Source organism: Ovis canadensis, chromosome 3 (genome assembly GCF_042477335.2).
Source record: "Ovis canadensis isolate MfBH-ARS-UI-01 breed Bighorn chromosome 3, ARS-UI_OviCan_v2, whole genome shotgun sequence".
In the NCBI taxonomy this organism is placed as follows: Eukaryota; Metazoa; Chordata; class Mammalia; order Artiodactyla; family Bovidae; genus Ovis; species Ovis canadensis.
In genome coordinates, this window is record NC_091247.1 from 169,392,775 (window position 1) to 169,412,557 (window position 19,783).

At 54.5% G+C, this 19,783-nt stretch overlaps 3 protein-coding genes across 7 annotated transcripts; 1 reads left to right on the top strand and 2 right to left on the bottom strand.

The window, feature by feature from the left end:
• The first annotated feature begins 786 nt into the window (after positions 1–786).
• On the top strand, positions 787–4,740 carry CD63 (CD63 molecule). 2 transcript variants are annotated; one of them, XM_069585071.1, is made up of 8 exons: positions 787–986; positions 2,141–2,217; positions 3,213–3,401; positions 3,566–3,640; positions 3,743–3,838; positions 3,951–4,088; positions 4,336–4,419; positions 4,584–4,740. In XM_069585071.1, the coding sequence occupies exons 2-8, from the start codon at positions 2,152–2,154 to the stop codon at positions 4,647–4,649; spliced, it is 714 nt and encodes a 237-aa protein (XP_069441172.1). In that variant the 5' UTR covers positions 787–986; positions 2,141–2,151; the 3' UTR covers positions 4,650–4,740. The 2 variants fall into 2 exon arrangements, with proteins under 2 accessions (XP_069441172.1, XP_069441171.1); XM_069585070.1 differs by having other exon boundaries at positions 789–1,555.
• A 1,670-nt stretch (positions 4,741–6,410) lies between these two features.
• Positions 6,411–10,845, bottom strand: RDH5 (retinol dehydrogenase 5). Of its 4 annotated transcripts, none has more exons than XM_069585068.1 (6): positions 10,572–10,845; positions 10,140–10,349; positions 9,236–9,582; positions 8,794–9,052; positions 7,029–7,192; positions 6,411–6,765 (listed from the first exon to the last, which is right to left on the bottom strand). In XM_069585068.1, the coding sequence occupies exons 3-6, from the start codon at positions 9,543–9,545 to the stop codon at positions 6,542–6,544; spliced, it is 957 nt and encodes a 318-aa protein (XP_069441169.1). In that variant the 5' UTR covers positions 9,546–9,582; positions 10,140–10,349; positions 10,572–10,845; the 3' UTR covers positions 6,411–6,541. The 4 variants fall into 4 exon arrangements, with proteins under 4 accessions (XP_069441169.1, XP_069441167.1, XP_069441168.1 ...); XM_069585066.1 differs by having other exon boundaries at positions 9,236–9,563; positions 10,572–10,771; XM_069585067.1 differs by having other exon boundaries at positions 9,236–9,658; positions 10,572–10,771.
• Positions 10,846–10,956: 111 nt separating this feature from the next.
• BLOC1S1 (biogenesis of lysosomal organelles complex 1 subunit 1) lies at positions 10,957–14,671 on the bottom strand. The gene is made up of 4 exons (XM_069585072.1): positions 14,477–14,671; positions 13,677–13,749; positions 11,464–11,596; positions 10,957–11,157 (listed from the first exon to the last, which is right to left on the bottom strand). The coding sequence occupies exons 1-4, from the start codon at positions 14,535–14,537 to the stop codon at positions 11,047–11,049; spliced, it is 378 nt and encodes a 125-aa protein (XP_069441173.1). The 5' UTR covers positions 14,538–14,671; the 3' UTR covers positions 10,957–11,046.
• Between the last annotated feature and the right edge of the window lie 5,112 nt (positions 14,672–19,783).

The following is a 19,783-nucleotide window of genomic DNA, read 5'->3' on the forward strand; positions in this document are numbered from 1 at the left end:
TGTGGGCTTGCCTCTGCCTGCTGGCACAGGGCGGGGCCACCAGTTCTCTTGCCGCACTGGCCCTGTGCCCAGCACGTGGCTGGCAGATAACAGATGAATACTCCTTTCTTCAGCATCTTGGCTCCTCCTGCACAGCCCACCTGCCGTGGTAAGTGGGAAGCAAAGTCCAGAAGTGCAGAAGGACATGCCGATCCACTCCAGTGTTCTTGCTTGGAGAGTGCCATGGACAGAGGAGCCTAGTGGGCTGCAGTCTATGGGGCTGCACAGGGTTGGACAGGACTGAAGCAACTTAGCATACACGCAGGCATGCAAGGTCCAGAAGGGCCTTGGTGTGTCTTACTGGAAGATTGTGATCCTGGAAGCGGGTTCTCAGCCCAGCCCAGATTGCCTTCCTTTTGCTCTTAGTTTCTTTCCTTCCTTGACATATACTGAAGCTCAGGAAATGGTTCTTCAGGCTGGATGAGAAGAATCTAAGGGACGGGGGCCCAGGCGGGGCGGGAAGGTTGTAGTGGTTGGTTATGTTCTTGAACTGTTCACATAGCTCCTGGAGACCACCATGGCTAACAGGGAGGGAGGCAGCTTGAGACCACCCCCTCACCTTTCAGCCCTCTCTTGGCCTTACCCTCTGGGCTGTCCAACAGAATGGGATGGGGCAATCCAGGGTATATATGCCATGCCCGCGTGAGGGTCGCCCCCAAACCTCCATCGCAACAGGGAGATCCCGGAGGGGTGGGAGGCCACCTCGGCCACCCTCCCACAGAGGGAGGAGCCTGACTCTGACGTGTTCTGATTGGCTGGGTGACATGGTGCTGGGAAGGGCTTCTTCCACTTCTCGGCTCATTACTCTGGAGCCCCAGAAAACGGAGGAGGGGGACAGGAACACCCACTCCAGAACGCTGGAGGCTGTGAGGCTGGAACCTGCCTTAAAGTTTATTCTGGCCCCACCACATCCCAGAGAGCCAGCAGCTTCCTCTGTTGACTCCGGGGTAGGGGTCGGGGGCTGTAAAGGAGTTGGAGCGAGAGGAGGAGGGTGGGCTCTGGGTGGAGGATGAGGAGCCCTTCTGAAGACCATCTGGTCATCTCGCCTCAGCTCTGCAGCCCGACCTGGCGCTCAGAGAGTAACTCCGGGCGGCTTCTCCTTCCTTTGGCTTTCACATGTCTCCTCCCTTTCCCTGAGCCAGAGAGATCCAGGCGGCGCCGGGTCCCGCTCTCCTACCCCGAGGTGGCCCCTTTCTGGGGGCGCCAGAAGGGCCTCAGGCACCCCGAGGTCCTGCCCTGGGTGCCCTCGCTTGGTGGGGGTGGGCGCTGTCTTCCGGGCGGGGGCCACGTGGCCTCGACCGGGAGGGGGGCTTGGCCTTCCCCATGTGAGCCCAGTGACTCAGGCCGCAGCTGTTCCCGCGTCACATGAGGGAGGCTGGAGGCCACTCGGCGGGGGAGGGGGCTGTGGCTGGAGCCGGGGCGGGGCCGCGCGCCGGGCGGGGCCGGAGCCGGGGGGCGCAGCTAGAGAGCCCCTGAGCGGCGGCGGGAGAGCAGCACACAGCCTCCGGGAGCTCAGGTGAGGCCGCGGGGTCCGCGAGGCTGCGGCGGGGAGTGGGGAGGGGGTCACCGGTCGTCCCCAGCTCGGGGGCTCGCCCCAGGCCTCCGCAGATCCGCCGCGCTCCCCGCCGCTCCCAACTTTGCAACTTGGTGAAGTTTCGGAGGCCCGGGACGGGCTGGGGTGCGGCGGCGCCCGCCGTATTTCTGTTCTTCGGTGATCAGAACCCAGGGAAAAGGACCCGGGGGTCGGGCTGGGGCTGAGGAGAGTTTTCCGTGACTGGTTGAGTGGAGAGGGGTGTTTAACACCTGGGGGCTGGAGGGTCGAGGGTGGGCGTTCGGTCCTGGCCGCTGCCGGCGCCCTCGGGTGGGTCCCGGGCCCCCGGGAGGCGGCGGGGCGGGGTCCGGGCTGGGCTGCGGGCGCCCCCACCCTTCTCCTGCGGGTGGAAGAGGGGGCTGGAAGACGTGGATCTGACCGCGGGTTTCCGGGTGGGAGGGGCCGGGAATGGGGGCGGCGCAGGGGAGGTTTCGAGGGCCGGCGGGGAGCTCGGAAAGCGAGATCCCGCCTCGACCGGTTCTGATCCCCCTGCGCGCCCCTCTGTCCCAGGCCAGGCAGCCATGGCTGTGGAAGGAGGAATGAAATGTGTCAAGTTCCTGCTCTACGTTCTCCTGCTGGCCTTCTGCGTGAGTGGGGAGCGGGGCCGGCGGGGGCGCGCTGGCAGGGTGCAGGGCGACCTGGCTCCGAAGGGATGAGGGCTGAGCGGCCAACAGTGAAGGCAGCTGGAGGCCAGATGTGGGAGGAAAAAGCCCGGGCTACAGCCGAAGCCAGCGCGGCCGTCCCCTCCTCCAGCTTTCGGGAACCTCTGAGGCTGGTTTGGGCCGACAATGGCCGGTCTCCTCCGTAAGCCTTCCGGGCCCTTCCTGTCTGGTGACCCAGCCTCCTGTGATATGGAGCAGTGGGGCAACCAGCCAACTGCCAGTTCTGATGCTATCGCCGCCCCACGCCTCGCCTCGAGTGTGCCCTTCTCCCCGCTTCTCTGTTCTTTCTCTCCCGCCACCCCTTCATCCCTCTTCATTCCCTCATCACCCCCCCCACCCCCCCCACCCCGGGCCGCTCGGGGTGGGTAAGGGCTCTGCCCATCTCTTGCTCCAGTCCTGGGCTCCTGGCTTGAGAGGCTACTGTTTGTCCAGGGAGGGACCGGCTACTCTGACCCCTTTAACCCCTTCCTTCTCCCAGGCCCAGGAGGCCTGAGGAGCCCTTCTCACAGCTGGTGAGGATGTGGTCGTTGATGAGGATAGTGAGAGGGCAATTCTGGGAGCCCTGGAGGCCCATAGGAAGAGGCTCAAAGGAAGCACTGCTCTGTGAGGCATGTGTGTCCTGGGATTAGGGCTTACTGGAAACTTCTCTTTTTTTTGCATTTTGTGAGAAGTTGCTTGAAGGAAGGTGTGGTTTCTCCTGATGGCTTTCTCCCAGAGAGCCTTAAACAGTTTGCCTAGCCCTCACGGTGGGGCAAGGATGGGTCAGCCTCCTCTCCCACTGTCAAAAGTTTCCTGGAGGTGTGAGAATCAGTCTGTCTAGAGTGGGCTTAGTCTGTGTCCTGGGTCACCCACCGCCTTCCACCGTGGGGGGCTGGTGGGTGGTGGGTCTTCTGAGTCCTGACCTGCTCTGCTCCTCACAGGCCTGTGCAGTGGGACTGATTGCTGTGGGCGTAGCGACCCAGCTTGTCCTGAATCAGACTATGACCCGTGGGGCCACCCCTAGTTTCCTGTTGCCTGTGGTCATTATCGCAGTGGGGGCCTTCCTCTTCCTGGTGGCCTTTGTGGGCTGCTGTGGAGCCTGCAAGGAGAACTACTGTCTTATGATCACGGTGAGTGGGTGTGGGCCAGCATGGGTGCCTGGGGCTGCCGAAAGGGCATTTCTCTGGGCAGGGTTTGGAGGGTGGGTGGCTGAGGGAAGCCTTGAATGTTCCTGAGACTGGCAGGGCCTTCCCACCCAGACTCCAAACCTGACTCCTGTCCTTTGCACCTGCAGTTTGCCATCTTCTTGTCCCTTATCATGCTAGTTGAAGTGGCTGCAGCCATTGCTGGCTATGTGTTTAGAGACAAGGTAAGCAGGGAATAAGGGGAAGTCCTTGCCTCAGAGGCCTGGCTGCTCTGGGACCCAGGTGCCCTGAGTCCTGACCTCCACGGTGCTCCTCCCTATTCCCAGGTGAGATCAGAATTTAATAAGGACTTCCGGCAGCAGATGAAGAATTATCCAAAAGCCAACGAGACGGCATCGATCCTGGACAAGATGCAGAAAGATGTGAGTGGGGTTGCTGGGAGCAGGTGTAGTAAGAGAAGGAGATTCTTACCTCCATGTTGAAGACGGAGGGTCACTTAACAGCCTTTCCCCCCATATCTCCACTCTCCCCCAGTTTAAGTGCTGCGGGGCGGCTAACTACACAGACTGGGAGAAGATCCCGACCATGGCCAGTCGAGTCCCTGACTCCTGCTGCGTCAACATCACTAATAACTGTGGGGTTCATTTTGTCGTGAAGGACATCCATACTGAGGTAGGAAGGGGGCTGAGATAGTAGGGGACTTGGGGAAGCTGGGAAATGTTTCAGGAGGTGAGAGGGACCAGGGGTGGAGGTGAAGAAGGTTGGGGCTCTGGGAAACTGGGCATCAGGGATCGGGAGGGGATCTGGTAATGCTGGGGATGGGATGAAAGGGACAGAGGGTGGGGGAGCCAGGTGGGCAGGCAGGGGGGTGTGGGAAATTTCTGACGGGGTCTTGTTTTGTGTGCCTGCCACCCGGCAGGGCTGTGTGGAGAAGATTGCGGCCTGGCTGAGGAAGAATGTGCTGGTGGTGGCTGCGGCAGCCCTGGGCATTGCCTTTGTGGAGGTGAGAGGCACCCTTGGGCATCTGGGAACTAGGAGCAGTGGGAGGGTGCTGAGCAGGGGGCTGGTCTGTGGAGGGGAGCCCTGGTTGTCTCTTGGGTCTCTTGGGTGGGTCTCTATCTTACCTCCCTGACTCCTCTTCACCCCCATCTCTCTCTGTTCTTCTAGATCCTGGGTATTGTCTTAGCATGCTGCCTTGTGAAGAGCATCCGAAGTGGCTATGAGGTGATGTAGGGGGTCTGTCTCTTCAGCCCCCTCATCCAGGGGAGTGGGGTAATATACTCCAGGTTTTTCAATTAAACAGATTATTTTTTCAGACCCCAAAGAGAAAGAGTCTCAGTTTGTCTTAAAAAGTGATACTTTAACCCTTCTCCCTCTTTATCCATGTTCCCATCCTCTGGGACCCTCTTCTATTTGCACCTCTGGGAAAGGCTGGCCTGGGAAAGGCACCTCTGGGAAAGGGTGGGGCGAAAGGAGGATTTTAATCAAGGCTTTCTTTGGTCTGGCAGTGGATGTGGGGATCCAGAGGAGGTTGAGGCCCACTGCCCTTCCTGTGCTGCCAGGCTCAGTGCTGAAGGGTTCATGAAACGGTCTCCCAAGTCAGTGGGATTCTCTACAAAGGCCCTACCTGGGAGAGGCCAGCCTATATCCACTTTCAACATCTTCTCCCCAGCCTTCTGTCCACCTCTGAAAGTGAAGTCGCTCAGTCGTGTCCGACTCTTTGTGACCCCATGGACTGTAGCCTACCAGGCTCCTCTGTCCATGGAATTTTCCAGGCAGTGGTACTGGAGTGGATTGCCATTTCCTTCTCCAGCGGATCTTCCGGACCCAGGGATCGAACCCAGGTCTCCCGCATTGTAGACGGACGCTTTACTGTCTGAGCCACCAGGGAAGTACTCCCTGCTTCACTAATCCTCAAGGGGGCCTAGCTTCTTTCAGGGTGGTGACCAGTCACTTTTATACCTGTGCAGCCAGTTTATGTCCTTCTTGACTTACTTTAGATAATAGAAGAATTTAAGAGGTGGGTGCCCGTTTTTCCATGGAAACCACCCAGCTTGGCTTTGACTCCTCTTCACCACCTCTCCCACACTATTCCCACTCTTGTAACACTCGACTTCAACCTTATTTCACGCAGAAAGGAGACATCCAACAGTACCCTCTGGTGGCCACGACTCTAGGTGCAACTTCAAACACACAAGACTGTCCCCTTGCGCCCCCTTGTGGGTACTAGATGTTTTGCAGGTACTAAACACGCCAGAGACCCTGGAGGATGTCAGGTTAGGTGGTGGTGGTTCTTGAACCCATGTCTCCTGCCTCTCCTGCATTGGCAGGTGTATCCTTTACCACCGAGCCACCAGGGAAGCCCCAGCCTAGGTTAGGAGTTAAATGGGGTCAGTCTCCCACTGTGAAGCCATGAAATTAAAAGACGTTTACTCTTTGGAAGGAAAGTTATGACCAAACTAGACAGCATATTAAAAAACAGAGACATTACTTTGCCAGCAAAGGTCCATCTAGTCAAGGCTATGGTTTTTCCAGTGGTCATGTATGGATGTGAGAGTTGGACTACAAAGAAAGCTGAGCGCTGAAGAATTGATGCTTTTGAACTGTGGTGTTGGAGAAGACTCTTGAGAGTCCCTTGGACTGCAAGGAGATCCAACCAGTCCATCCTAAAGCAGATCAGTCCTGGGTGTTCACTGGAAGGACTGAGGCTAAAGCTGAAACTCCAATACTTTGGCCACTGGATGCGAAGAGCTGACTCATTTGAAAAGACCCTGATGCTGGGAAAGCTTGAGGGCAGGAGGAGAAGGGGATGACAGAGGATGAGATGGTTGGATGGCATCACCGACTCGATGGACGTGGGTTTGGGTGGACTCTGGGAGTTGGTGATGGACAGGGAGGCCTGGCGTGCTGTGATTCATGGGGTCACTGAGAGTCGGACACGACTGAGTGAACTGAACCCCCACTGTGCACCTTCATTTCTGCCCACCCACAGTGTTTTTTGTTTTGAATAATACACATTTATTGAGTGACTGTTTTATGCCAGGCACCAGGCAGTACCAGGGTGGGGGGACAGAATAAATCAGAGTCCTTGCCTTGAACAACCATCTTTTGCTGGAGGGCTGGATTTAGTAGACCGTCTGGGCAGGCTTGGGAAGGACCCAGGTGAGCACAGCATCCACCAGGCTGGCTGGCAAGTAGGAGGCTGGCAACCAGAGCAGCTTGGCATCCCAGCCTGGGCTGTAGCGGGTTCTGGGGTGGCGGGCAGTTAGGGCGTGCTCCAGGCACCTGCTCACCTTGGCCAGGTCCGGGTCACAGATCATGTTCATGATGCGTTGCTGCACTCTCAGGTCTGCAGCCCAGTGGACGGTTGTGGTCAGTGTCCCCTGTCCTGCTCCAACCCCTCAGGCCGTGTCGCCTGGGGTTCTCAGTCCCCTCCCCAGTTTAGGGTGTGGGCAGGTTGCCTATGGCTGGGGTGTTCTCCTATGGCACCCCGTTCTCCCTCATCCCCTCCCTGACTGTCCTGCATGTTTCCTCCCAGCAGGCTGATGCAGGCCTGGCCTTCCGGCACCCTTGTTTCCCTTCACGCGCCCCTTCGCGGGCCCAGCTACTCACATTTGGTGAGGAAGGCCTCCCCATAGAGGGCCTGTGTGGCTGGAGGCAGCCGTGCCCAGCAGGCCTGCAGGGTGTCCTCCAGAGTTTCCAGGTTTGTCACAGGGGTTCGGAAGAAGCCAGGTTCCACGATAGAGACCCGTACCCCAAAAGGAGCCATGTCTCGCCTGGAGTGAGGGCAGAGAGAGGTTTCTGGGTCCTTGTCTGTATAGGGAGAGGACCTTCAGGGACATTGTAGGGATGCTGAGACAGGATTTCTGACAGGAAGAGACATCCCCACTGCCACGGGATGAGGGGCAAGCGGGTCAGAGGGAAGGTGGAGCGTCATTTGTTTTTGTTTTTTGGCCATGTTGTGTCATGCAGGATACTAGTTCCCCGACCAGGGTTCAAACCCAGGCGCCCTGCAGTCAAAGCATAGAGTCTTAACCACTGGACCACCAGGGAAGTCCCAAGGAGGTTTATTTGAGTTTTTCTTCTTTTTGTATGCTCTTCTAGCACCTAGAGCAGGGACCAGCCTTCTTAAAGGGCCGGATAGTAAATATTTTCAGTATTGCAGATCTAACTATTATGTAGGTACTTATATAACTGATTATAGTGTAACTATTTAAAAACGCAAACGCCATTATTAGCTTGTAGGCAGCTGCCTAGAGATCTGGCCCTGGAAGCACAATCTGCCAATTCCTGAACTGGAAGAATCATGTTCCCTAGATTCCAAAACACGGGGTCCAAAGTGCTGGATCTCTGCTGGGGAAAAATTAGACTGGTGTTTGCTGGGGGAACGTGGGAGTACCCAGAACAGACTACCCAAGTCCAAGTTGAAAGTATATTTCCATGATGCTGATTAAACGAAAATGAAACGACTGAGGCATAGGTACAAAAGTGGATATTGATGCTATTTGCTCAGTGATGGTGACAGAGGAAGGCTTCCTTGAGAAGGTGGGCTCAGCTTGAGGGAATCAGAGGTCTGTTCCAAATTCAGGCCCTGTTACTGCGGTTGTCGAGTCTCCTTTGTGCTCTCATGGGGCTTTGAATGTTACTGTCTAAGTAGGGGCCGGAGGACATGAGGATCAGCCGTGCAGGTAGGCGTGCCAGTGCCCCCCGCAGTGTGTGGGCTTGGGTGACTGTGGGTATGTTTGTGTGGTGTGCATGAGTCCCTTAGTCGTGTCTGACTCTGTGACCCCACAGACTGGCCCACCAGGTTTCTCTGTCCATGGAATTCTCCAGGCAGGAATACTGGAGTGGATAGACATTCCCTTCTCCAAAAGGGGTCTTCCCAACCCAGGGATTGAAGCTGGGTCTCCTGCATTGCAGGCAGATTCTTTACTGTGTGAGCCACCAGGGAAGCCCATCCCCTAAGGGTGTTAACACCTATCCTTACAGGATTTTAGGGAGAATTGAATGAGAAAGTGTTATGTAAAGGTACTCATGCTAAGTAATGGTTATCATTAGTAACAATAACATTAAGAGTGGGATTTTGGGGGCATTTTCTATGTACCAGGCTCTGCTGGAGCCTCACATATACCCTCATTTTACTCACCCATGAGGCAGACCTCATCGTGATTTAACAGGAGGAACAAACTCGGAAAAAAACAGTAACTGACTAAGTTCACCAAGCTCACGAGTGAAAGCTGGGATCTGAACCTTGGAAGTCGAGCCCTAAACTGTCTCTTAAGCCCTAAACTCCACCATGCCATGTGGTGGGCAGCTGCTAATTTGTTGGTTGAGCACGCTCCCCCTGAGTTGGGAGTGGAGTCCCTGCCCCCCTCACCTCAGGCTGTCAGAGAAGGCCTCCAGGCCAAACTTGGAGACGCAGTAGCCCCCTCCATTGGCTGCCAGGCGGCCAAGGACACTGGTGATGTTGATCACTCGGCCCTGGGCCTGCAGCAGCAGGGGCAGCAGGGCAAGGGTGACCCCGATGGGACCCAGCGTGTTCACATTCAGCACCCGCTGGAAGTCCTCCCGCGTCTGCCATGGGGTGGGCCCAATGATGCCAGCCACACCAGCATTATTCACCAGACCAAACAGCCCTGTGCGGGGATGAGAGGCGTGGGGTAGGGGAGGCATTCCCATGGCCCCTCTCCTTCCCGGGAGGATCTGAGCCCTGTTACTCTCCCCCCCCCCCCCCCCCCCGCCCAGTCTCTCTGGTTTCCCACAGCCCCCTGTGTGTGCACACCTCACATGCCTATCCTCATGGCCCCCGCCACACTCACCTGTTTTCCCAACATGCGTTTCCACCCACTTGGCTGCCTGCCGGATGCTCTGGGGATCTGTGACATCCAGCAGGGTGGTGTGGAGGCGGGAGGAGGCGACCCGCTGGAGGTCCTCCGCCCCCGAGGGTGTCAGGCAGCTGGCCAGGACTCGGAAGCCTCTCTGGTCCAGCCTCAGAGCAAGGAGCCGCCCAAAGCCCGAGTCACAGCCGGTGATGAAGATAAAAGCATCGCTGGCCGGCAGGCACTGCCGGTCCCTGAGCAACCACAGTGCTGCCCAGAGCAAGACACCCAGCAGCAGAGGCAGCCACATGGCTGGAGCCCAGGTGACCTGCAGGTGGCAGCCGAGGCTGGGCCAGGGGACGTGTCTAGCTGACGCTGGCCCGCCAGCCCTCACCCCTCAGATCCTTGCCTAGCTGGAAGTCTCTGGTTTGAGCAAATTGACAAATCACCTGCTTGGCAGATAACCTGCCGACAAACTATGGTTCATCTAAGTAAAGTGAAGATCTGGGCAGACCCTGTATCTGTGGGTAACTTAACTGAAAGGTCATGAGCTGGGTCCTGCGCAGACCAGCTGCATGGGGGCAGAGGGATCTTGTTTGTTGTCGCCTCTTAGCTCCCACTAAACCAGCTAAGCCCTGTTTTTGGAAACACATAAGGGACCCCTGCATTCTAGTCCTGGTGGCTCCAAACTTATTGTGTGAGGCTGAGCCCTGCCTTGTGTCTCTGAACTTCTTTTCTCATCTACCAAGTAGGGCTAACGCCCAGCATGCCCACCAGGGAGCTGTGGAGGATCAAAGGGGATAAAGTGTGAGGGGACACAGGCCAAGCTTTAGGCTTTAAGTTATCAATATCACTAGTCTTCTCAGAGCCACTGCCCCTCCCCTCCCCCCAGCACCCTGCTTACCTCAGGGGAAAGCTGTTGGCAGGTACTATAGCACCTGAAGCTGCTCCTTTTGTTTTGCTTGAGAAACTTGTGGTCCAGGTCTTCCCAGGCTCCCACACTAGCTACAGCTAAGGCCAAAGTCCGTGGCGGGTGGACTGGGTGCCAGAAGTATTAAGTGCATGTGGGGCTGGCGGGGGGGTGGTGGGGGAGGAGGAGCCAGGGAAGCTGGGCCTGCGGGTTGAAGCCAGGGCTTGGCACCGGCCCGGAGCGCCCGGCTCCCCCCTTCGCTTGGTCTTTTCTAGTGGGGCTTCCTGGCTCTCTCTGTCACGGATTCTTAAGATGAGGGTATCTGTCCAGGATGGCAGCTGCCCCCCTCTGTCAGTAACCTTGGACCTATCATTCCTCCCCCTCCCTGCCCTGAAGTGCTCCCACACCCAAGAGTTAATCTCCCACCTGGTCCAGACTCATGACACTGCTTAGCACCAGGCTGGGAGAGGCCGTGAACACGAGGAGAGGCAGAGAGCCAGAGCTGGACCAGGCCTGCTCCCTGTCTCGTTTCTCCTCTGCCGGAAACGGAAGTCCTGGGTTGGGGCCCACTGCCTTCCTCTGGGGAGTGGGGAGGAACTCCCACCTTCAGCTTTTCCGGAAGGTACCTGCAACAGGTACCAGGCCCGAGGAGGAGAAGAGAGTTGAGACTGTAACAGGAAGCTAGTTCCAGTCCCTACCCAAAAAGACACCCCAAATTTTGGTAGTGTCTCTTAAGAGGAAGAGCCTTTGAATCTTCCATCCCCGCCCCCCCACACTAAGCTAGTAGTTCCTACAGACAAACACGGAGAAATGGAGGCTTGTGTTTTATTCATGGGCTGTCAGCCTCCCTCCTGCCCACCTGGGGCAGGTGGGAGGAGTAGGGGCAGGGAGAGCACGCAGGCTAGGAGGGGGCCGACTGCAGCTGCCCTTTGTAGACGTACTCCAGCGCGGTGGCAATGGTGCGCATGTCCAGCTCGATGCTCCGAGCCCAGTTCTCCACATCCCCAATTTCCTGGAAGGGAGGGGGCGGGAGCCCAAGAGTAAGGGTGGGTGGGGTGTGGCTCCAGGGGCTGGATGGGGGCACACTCCATCCATCCCCTAGAAAGGGCTTTGCTTGGACCCTCCAGCTGCTTTTACCTCTTCCTCTAACTTCCGTGGCACTGAGGCCACAGAATTCTGGGCTTTCTGGGACTGCCCCCACTTCATTCTTAACCCCAGCCTAGAGGGGAGCCCCTGAGGGGTTCATAGGATGAGGGGTTCATAGGATGAGTCAATGGGGTCATAGGATGAGGCTGGTAAGGCCGGCAGTGTGGCTTACCTTGAGTGCCTGGTTGAAGTTCTCCACCATCCCGATCCACTGGCCTGTCTGCTTGGCAAACTGGGCTGCCTGGACCTGCAGGGTCTTCACCTCATGGTCAAGCTTCCTCTGGTTCATGTAGGCCTGGGCCACACTAGAGGTTGGAGGAGGAGGGAGGCCATCTCACCCAGCTGGTGGGGAGTGGTCTCCAGAACTAACATCCCAGGGCTGCAGCAGTTGGCTGCTCAGGAGTCACGCTGGAGAAAACCTTGGGATTTCAGCCATTCCTGGATGTAAGGCAAGTGACTACGAGTGCACGCAAGTGAGCCCGCTCCCTTCCTTCCACTCCCAGGATTCCCAGGAGAGTCAACTAGATACAGACCATTTCCTGCCCCGAAAGGAGCTCCCAAAGCTGGGGGAGAGAAGGGAGGGTACACTTGGTCGGCGGGGGTGGACGAGGTACCACTGGGGAAGAAGCTGGGAGGGGAAAGGGGCTGTGGGGAGGCTGGGAAAATCCAGCAGCAGGGACACATCTGGCAATGATTGGGAGGCCAGGGATCGGTGCAAGAAGTTGGGAAGGGAAATTGGGCCCCTCCCTGAATCCGGGGTGGGATGGGAGAGCAACCCCCTCCCCAGGAACTCAGGGTCAAGAGAAGACATCCCAAGGGCTGCTTCCTGGCTCTGTCTCTCTCCCAGTCCTCCTTTCGCCCACACAGATGAACGAACACACACGCACTCTCTCTTCCTTCTGCTCTAGGCAATAGTCTTTCTTTTCTCCTCAATCAAGGTTCGCTGCAGTTCCATTACTGCCAAGGGGTTGGTATCCCCAGTCCTCTGCCTCCTCACCCCCACCCCCGCAATAATTGTGCAGCAATTGTTCTCCCTAATTGGTTGAGGAATCTTTCATCCTCCACCCCAAAGCTCTAGGTCAGCTGGTAGACTCCACATCCGGTGCCCCCACCCACTGGAATCTGTGGGGGCTGGAGGGGAGCAAGGGGGTTGGTGGGGGGGGTTGTTCCAGAGAGTGGGAAGGACACCTGACAGGGGCTGAGATAGACTGAGCCTTTGTTTTCCTTTCCCGGGAATGAGAGGAGCTGTGGGCAGCAACACAAAAGGCTTTCTAATCTGGCTTTGGCTTAGCTGCCCTCTAAGCTGGACATAGGGTGGCCCCAAGCAAAGAGAAGTGGGAGAAGCCTAGGCCAACCTCACAGCAGAGCCCAGGAGGCGCAAATGTGGGAGGGAGGGAAGGCGTCGACCCTGTCCCTTCTCTTTGGGAGACAGCTGGGTCACAGTGCAGGGTGTTATAGGAGCTGAAACAGGAATCACAGGGGGCTCCCAATGCTTCAAGTTTCCCCTGGGAGCTCCTGAAATCCCCATTTCTCCCATTGACCTCCTGCTTTCTCTCATTCACACTGAGTGGAGGGGGAGAACTGGAGGGGGGATCAGAGGTCCCAACCACAGCCTTCTCTTCCCCTAATCTTCCTGAGATGAGCAATGAAGATGACAGTTCCTGCCTGGCTCACTTGGGTGACTCAGCCTCTGAATTCACAACCAAGCTATTCCACTTGCCCTGGGTAGAAGGTATCACACTGCCTCCTTTCTCCCAACAGATGGCCTGGCTATCAAATCATCATCTCTGCACTTTTCTGGGTCACTTGGGGTCAAGAGGCAATGTTCTCTACTCCTTCCCATGTATCTGGTCATTACTGGCATCCTTACTTAGGATGGGAGCAAGGGGCGGTCTCTGGAGACCTGGAAGGATGGGGGAGTGTCAGCCTGGCTCTGTGGTGGCTCCTGGCATAGGTTCTGCCTTCACCCTTACCAGCTGTGTCATCTCTTTCCTGCCAGTTGCTCTCCAGACTTGCCAGAGGGTGGGAGGTGCAGGAGAGGGTGGGAAGCTGTGGGGAAGGATGGTGCTCTCCCTCCCGCTGGAAGTGACAGCTGGACTTGGAGGGGTGAAGGGACGTGGCCAGATGGCATCAAGTCGTGAGCACCAGGGAGGTTATTGTTGGGAAGGGGAAATCTGGCTGCTTCTCCACCGACCACAGCTGCTCCCCCCTGCCCAATGTTAGGGGTCAGAGGTGACTCAAGACTCTCTCCATAAAAGTTAAGCTGGGTGGGGGAGGGTAGGGGAATGAGAGGAACAGCTCATCCCCTCAGGAGCAGGCTGAAGGCTAGGCCAGTGCCTAAACTTGGGTGGAGGGGTGTTCCTGTTGATGGGAAGAGGTTCATACCCCACATTGAGGTGATCGACCAAAGCTTCTGTCAGGCAGGTCGCTGCAGTGATGGCCTCTCGCCTTCTCTTCTCTGGGTGGAAGGGGAAAAGGGATTAGACAGGAGACTTGTTTTCTTGAGGAGTGATGCTTGAGGTTCCCCACCCATTCATTACTATTCTGCTAGCTATGGGAACACCTCGAGTCATTCCAGAGTGCCAGAGCTGACAGGGCCTTGCAAAACATAAAGCAAGCCCTTTCATTTTCGAGGTGAGGAAACTGGTAGCCTGAGAAGGGAAGCGATTCGCCCAGGGACGCTAACGAGTCCTTGGCAGCGACCAGGACTCCAGACTCTCAGGCACATTTTCCCCACTGGTTTGGCCTAAAGGTTGGTAACTCTGGGGTTCCCAGCATGGATTCAGGACACAAGGGCCCCATCCCCATTTCGGCAGTTTCAGGCCTCCAAGAATCCCAGTCCTGTCGGGTCCTCAACACCCTCCTCTCTTCAGGAGGTTTCCTTCCCACTTCCAGGACGAGCGGCCCCCTAGACCAATCGGCACAGCGTTCCGTGAACAGGGGGCGGGGCTAGGATACTGCGGCCACAGCGCGGGGGACGTTGCCCAGGGGACGCTACTGCTGCTAAAGGGACCAGAGCCATTGGCAGGGGAACGGAACTCCCCCCCCCAACCAAAGCTCCTGTAATTTCCTCTCCTCCAAGCCCGCTCCCTTCCCCGGATCTGGGCCGTTACTTGAGATCCAGGCTCCGGGCTGAGGCTAGGCCGCGGAGGGAGAGAAAAAGGCGGGCTGGATACTCGGCTTACCCTGCAGCTCTTTGCGTTCATTCTGCTTGGCCTGGTGTTCTTTCAGCAAGCGGGACAGCATGGTCGCGGCGGGCTCTGGGCAGGGCGTGCCCAGCCCCCCTCCGACTCGCGGAACTGGAACTCGCCGCTCGGCTCCCGCGGGGCCTGGGTCACGTGGCCGCAATGTCACGTGAGGCCTGGAACCGCCCTCCTCTTGAGACCTGGGGTGATAGGTAGAGAGGATCTTGGCTGGGAAGGGAGATGATAGTAGGGGCAGGTGAGCTCTTGTCTTTATTGGGAACTCACTTTGGGAAGTGTGGGGAGACTTTTTCTTTAGTACTCTGATTGCAGAACAGTTTTCAATCTCCTTTGGATCTTAGGAGGGTTGTTGTTGCCAGGCTGTCTATCATGATTCGGTTGTTGGGGGAGCAGAGGTTCCCAGGACTAATTGAAATTCTTTTCCTTCCCTGGCCTTTTCCTCCTGGCAGCTCTGGCCGGTTTTCAGTGAATCCTCAGCTCCTCCCTCTAGAGGGGGAATGCTGTCCTCTTCAAACCCTGTCTCTTCTCTCCACCCTGCCAGAGTCCCTCAGCGTTTTAGGCATTTCCAGCGGCCTCCTAGGGAGCTTTGCTAATTTGGCTGGCTATGTGTGGTGAATGTGCCATTCCATCTCTGTCCTTTTGTGGTCAGGGAATGCGAGCCCATTTATTTCAGTCTTACCAGCAGAACAAGTGCTGCTGCCAAAGTAGAAGGTAAATTATATAACACCTCTCTGAACTAAAGAAGTGTTTCTGGGATTAACCCCAATGAGAAAAAATTATAAACATCACCAACACGTGCTCGCTCTTACAACATTCTCTCTTGGTGCACCATACACTGACATGCTGGGTGGCTTTGGGCAAGTTGCATATCTACACTGGATGTTGGTTTTCTCCTTAGTAAAATTAGAAGATTGGATTAAATCAGCGGTTCTCAGCCTTAGCTAAACATTAGACTCAGTTGGGGAAGTTTTAAAAAATATGCCTTGGTCCGTGACCAATCTCTGAGGGTGGAGGCCTGGTACAAGTATTTTTTAGAAAGTTGTTCAGGTGAATGTAATGTGCCCCCAAGGTTGAGAACCACTGCACTAAACCATATCTAAAGCTGTTTTCAAAACTTTGGTGTTCTCTCACTTCAGTTACATGGTTGAAAATTGACTTCATTATATGTACTTGCAGGGGGAGGAGAAATGGATGCTGACTGATTAGAATAGAACATTCTTGAATTTCTGAGTCAGAGTTGAAGATTACTGATCAGTTCATTCAACTCTTTGCAGAACAGCATCTTAAATCCCAGGGAGCTGCCCAGCTGTCAAAGGATTAGTGAGTGAAGTGGTTAACTGGCAGCAGAAAGCAGAACATTAAGTGCCCAAATAAAAACTCTGAATAAAAAGTGTTGGGTACTGGGACTTCCCTGGTGGTCCAGTGGCTAAGACTCCCTACTCCCAATAAAGGGGGCCCCGGGTTCAGTCCCTGGTTGGGGAACTAGATCCCGCATGCCACAACTAAGACCTGATGCAGGCAAATAAATAAGTATTAAAAAAAAAGTGTTGGATATTGTGTTTGTGTGTCTGTGCTTATTATATTGATACTTCTTTAACAACATCTCCTGAGTACTTAATACCATGTGTGAATCACTACATGTATTATTTCATTTAATTCTGAGAATAGTCGTGAAGAATAGTGTGAAGTATAACAATGTGCAGATGAAGAATCTGTGGTATAGAGCAGTGCAGTGATAGAGCACATAAGTGGTCGAGCTAGGATACAGAGCCGGGGTATCTGATGCCAGAGCTTGAGTGTAACCACTGTACTATACTGCAGAAACCATGGGAAAGACCCCAGCAGGGGGAGGCCCAGAGCACTTTGGGGGACAGCTCCCTGTCTCTTGTCACTATGCCTCTGTATGCCTGTGGAGCATCAGTTGAAGGGAATACCAGCAGGGGAGGAATGTTTGGGAAGAGGCTCCACTCCAGAGAGGAGCTGATCAATAGAAGCGGGAAGAATGAGAGCACTGCAGGGCAGCCTTGCCAATCCTCCCCCCTTCTGGCTTTTGCTTCCAACTGCAGTGAGCAAGCAAATTGGAGGCAGACTGGAAGATGCCCGGTGCCTCACTCCCCAAGCTGGGAGAGAAAAGCAGAGGTTGGAAGGGGTGGCAGAGAATGGTGACAAGTGGACCTGTGAAACAGAGGGCAGGGGCTAATGAGGGGGGTTGGCGTTGGGGGTTTCAGCGGTGAGTCTGTAATTTAAGATTAGGATGACTCATGGTGAGTGCCAGGCCCATCCTGTGTTGCCCTCACCCCCTTGGCACAACCACCTGACATTTTCATAATCGGTATAGAGACTGCCAGGGCTCTGCGGACATCAGCCCCACCCTCCTTTCCCACACACTGACTGTTCCTTTGCCCTAGAGCTGAGCAGAGGACATGGGTACCTGTATCTGGGGACTCCAGCTGATCTCTCCAGGGTCTTCCTCCACCTACTCTTTTTCTGGGCCCCTGTGGCTCACTGTCTAACGTCAGTCTCTACTGTTGTTGAAGCTCAGCTCCACCTGCCTTTGGTAGAGATGGACACAGGCGGCATGCATAGTAGGAAAATGACTCTTGAAATCTGAAATCTCTTTCTGACCTACCTCTGCTTACACTTTCCCAACCAGATTATTTTTCCTCTTAGAATCAGTGAATGTGCCCCCATATTCCTTTTGTCCACTCATTTCTCTGTTCTTCTCAGGCCTCTCTTTCAGAGCTTGCTTTAATTAGCAAGCTTCAGGCTGACTGGCTGGGCCAAGCCTTAGGGCCGGAAGCTGCTGAGTAGTTAGAGATTGGGTGAGGACTGAGGCAGGACATGGTGTGAGCAGAGAAGGCTTCTCATACTGGGAAATCTGGCTGGGCTTCAAGAGGGGGCCGTTGGTGGTGTGGCCGAGTTCCAAATGTTGGCCTGAGGCCAGTGCTCAGAGAAAAGGGGCCCAGTCTAAATGGCTCACCGTGGGAAGTGATCTCCCAGTCCTTCTCCCCAAGACACAAGGGGTTTCCCTGGGATCTTCAAAGACCAGAGCGGTCAAGTCATTTCCCCACTGACTGCCCTCAATCACATGTATAGCCTTTCTCTCCCAGCCACGCCCATAGTTCAAACTTTGGCTACAGGAGACATTCAGAGGCCCGCAGAAGGATTCCAGTGCTGGAGAGGTGGGTGGGGTGAGAAAGTCCTCATGTTGTCTATGCTGTGGAGGAAGAGGCTGACCCTGGGACATCTGCTCCAAGGCTCTGTTGCCAGATGAGGTGGAGGGAGATGTTAACCCCGCAGTGTGTGTTCTGGAAGTGTCTGCTGCTCACCTAGAGATGGCAGCTGGGCAGTGTGTGGTCTGGGGGGGCTGAAAAATAGGGAGCCCAGATGGAGGGCAAGAGGGTTCTTAGAGGGGGGAGGGGCTGGCAGAAAAGGGCAAGAGTCTTTGCTGGGTCTGGACATTTATAAAGTTTTACAAATGTTTTGATATTATTTTGAAATCATTGTAGACTCAGAGGAAACTGCAAAAAGTAGTATGTGAAATCCTGTGTATTCTTCACCCAGCTTCCATCAGAGGTGACACCTCATATAACTGTCACACAATATCCAAACCAGGACTCTGACATAGATATTATACAGTTAACTAGGCTATAAGCCTAATCGATTTCCCCCAGTTTTTTTTTTTTAACATGCTTTCATTTATAATTCAATGTAATTTTATCCCACAGATGGATTCAGTAGCCACCACCAAAATTAAGTTACAGAACTCTCCATCACCATGAAGGAACTTTCTGTACTACCCTTTTATATTCACACCTCCACTTCCCCATCCCTGTCCCCTGACAATCACTAGTTTGTTCTTCATCTCCATAGTTTTTCATTTTGAGAATGTCATGTGAATGGAATCATACAACATCAGCATTAGTTTTAATTTAATGAATTCCTGAACTCCGAATTCAAAAGAAAGGTTCGCTGGCAGATTATTTATTTGAATATTAAGCTTATTCTGTCCTCTGGATTCCTCCGGCTTCTTCATTCCCTCCTCAATCTGCAATGCTGCTCTCCGCTCCAAATCTGGCCTCCTTTCTCCTTTAGGGAAAATCTACACGTCTAAATTTACTAGGCTGGTCTGGGACTCTTGCGTGTTCCCCGCCCTCCCTTGCCCCACTATTTATAGTCAGGCTAATTTTGGGTGGCCTCTCTCTCTCTTTTCTTTCCTTCTCCTTCCTCCTGTGGCGGGTGAGGTGACTTCTCAAATATTTGGGCAGAGGAGGTCAGAAGCAGATTCTTGGCATCTGATCTCAACCTCAGATTTAGCAAGAATCAGCAGAGTAGAGATGGAGGGAGGCAGGAGCTGCAGGTGGAGAGAGGGAGGCATTTGGGGCTCTAAAGGCATTTAAAAAAAACTTCAATTTTTTTAATCAATTTATTTTTCAATTGAAGGATAAATACTTTTCAGAATTGTGTTGGTTTCTGCCAAACATCAACATGAATCAGCCATAGGTATACCTTTGTCCCTTTCCTCTGAACCTCCCTCCCACCTCCTTCCCCATTTCACCCCTTTCTGTTATTACAGAACCCTGGTTTGAGTTCCCTGAGTTATACAACAAACTCCCATTGGCTATCTATTTTGCATATGGTAATATAAGTTTCCATGTTACTCTCTCAATATATCCCACCCTCTCCCTCCCCCCACCCCCACCCCTCTAAAGGCATTTTGACCCCAGTTGGATGATATTTGGGCCAAGTGTCAGGAATCTGGGTTCCATCCTGATTTTACTCTTTTGCATGCTCATATCAGCTCTTCTCCAATGTCAGGGCTCTGAGATAGAAAAGGGATGCAGAGGGCATGTCTGGGGGATGATAGGAGTAGGATCTCAGGGCCAGTCTGCTGTGTTACCTGGAGAGCACCTGTTTAGAGGTATACTACTCCCCTGGAGGGGATGGATACAAGTGTAGTGTTGCCAAGATGGAGGCACAGACTCTCAAATGTATAGTAACTCACCCAGGGCAAGGATTGTCCCACTGGGCGGCAGAGTGAGAGCCTATTAAAAATCAATTGTTTAAAAGTATAATCCTGGAAAAAGAAGAAAGAGAGAAAATGGACACTTAGGAAGAGGAATTAGGGAGAACATGTATTGGAGCTTTTAAGACAAAGCAGGAGAAGAGAGAATCTTAAGAATATGACAGTGTTTGAGGGGGCAGAGGAAACATTAGAGACACTGAGAAACAATCTAGTAGGATTCCAATGGACAGAGACAAGAAGGGTAAAGATAGAGTTTCGGATGA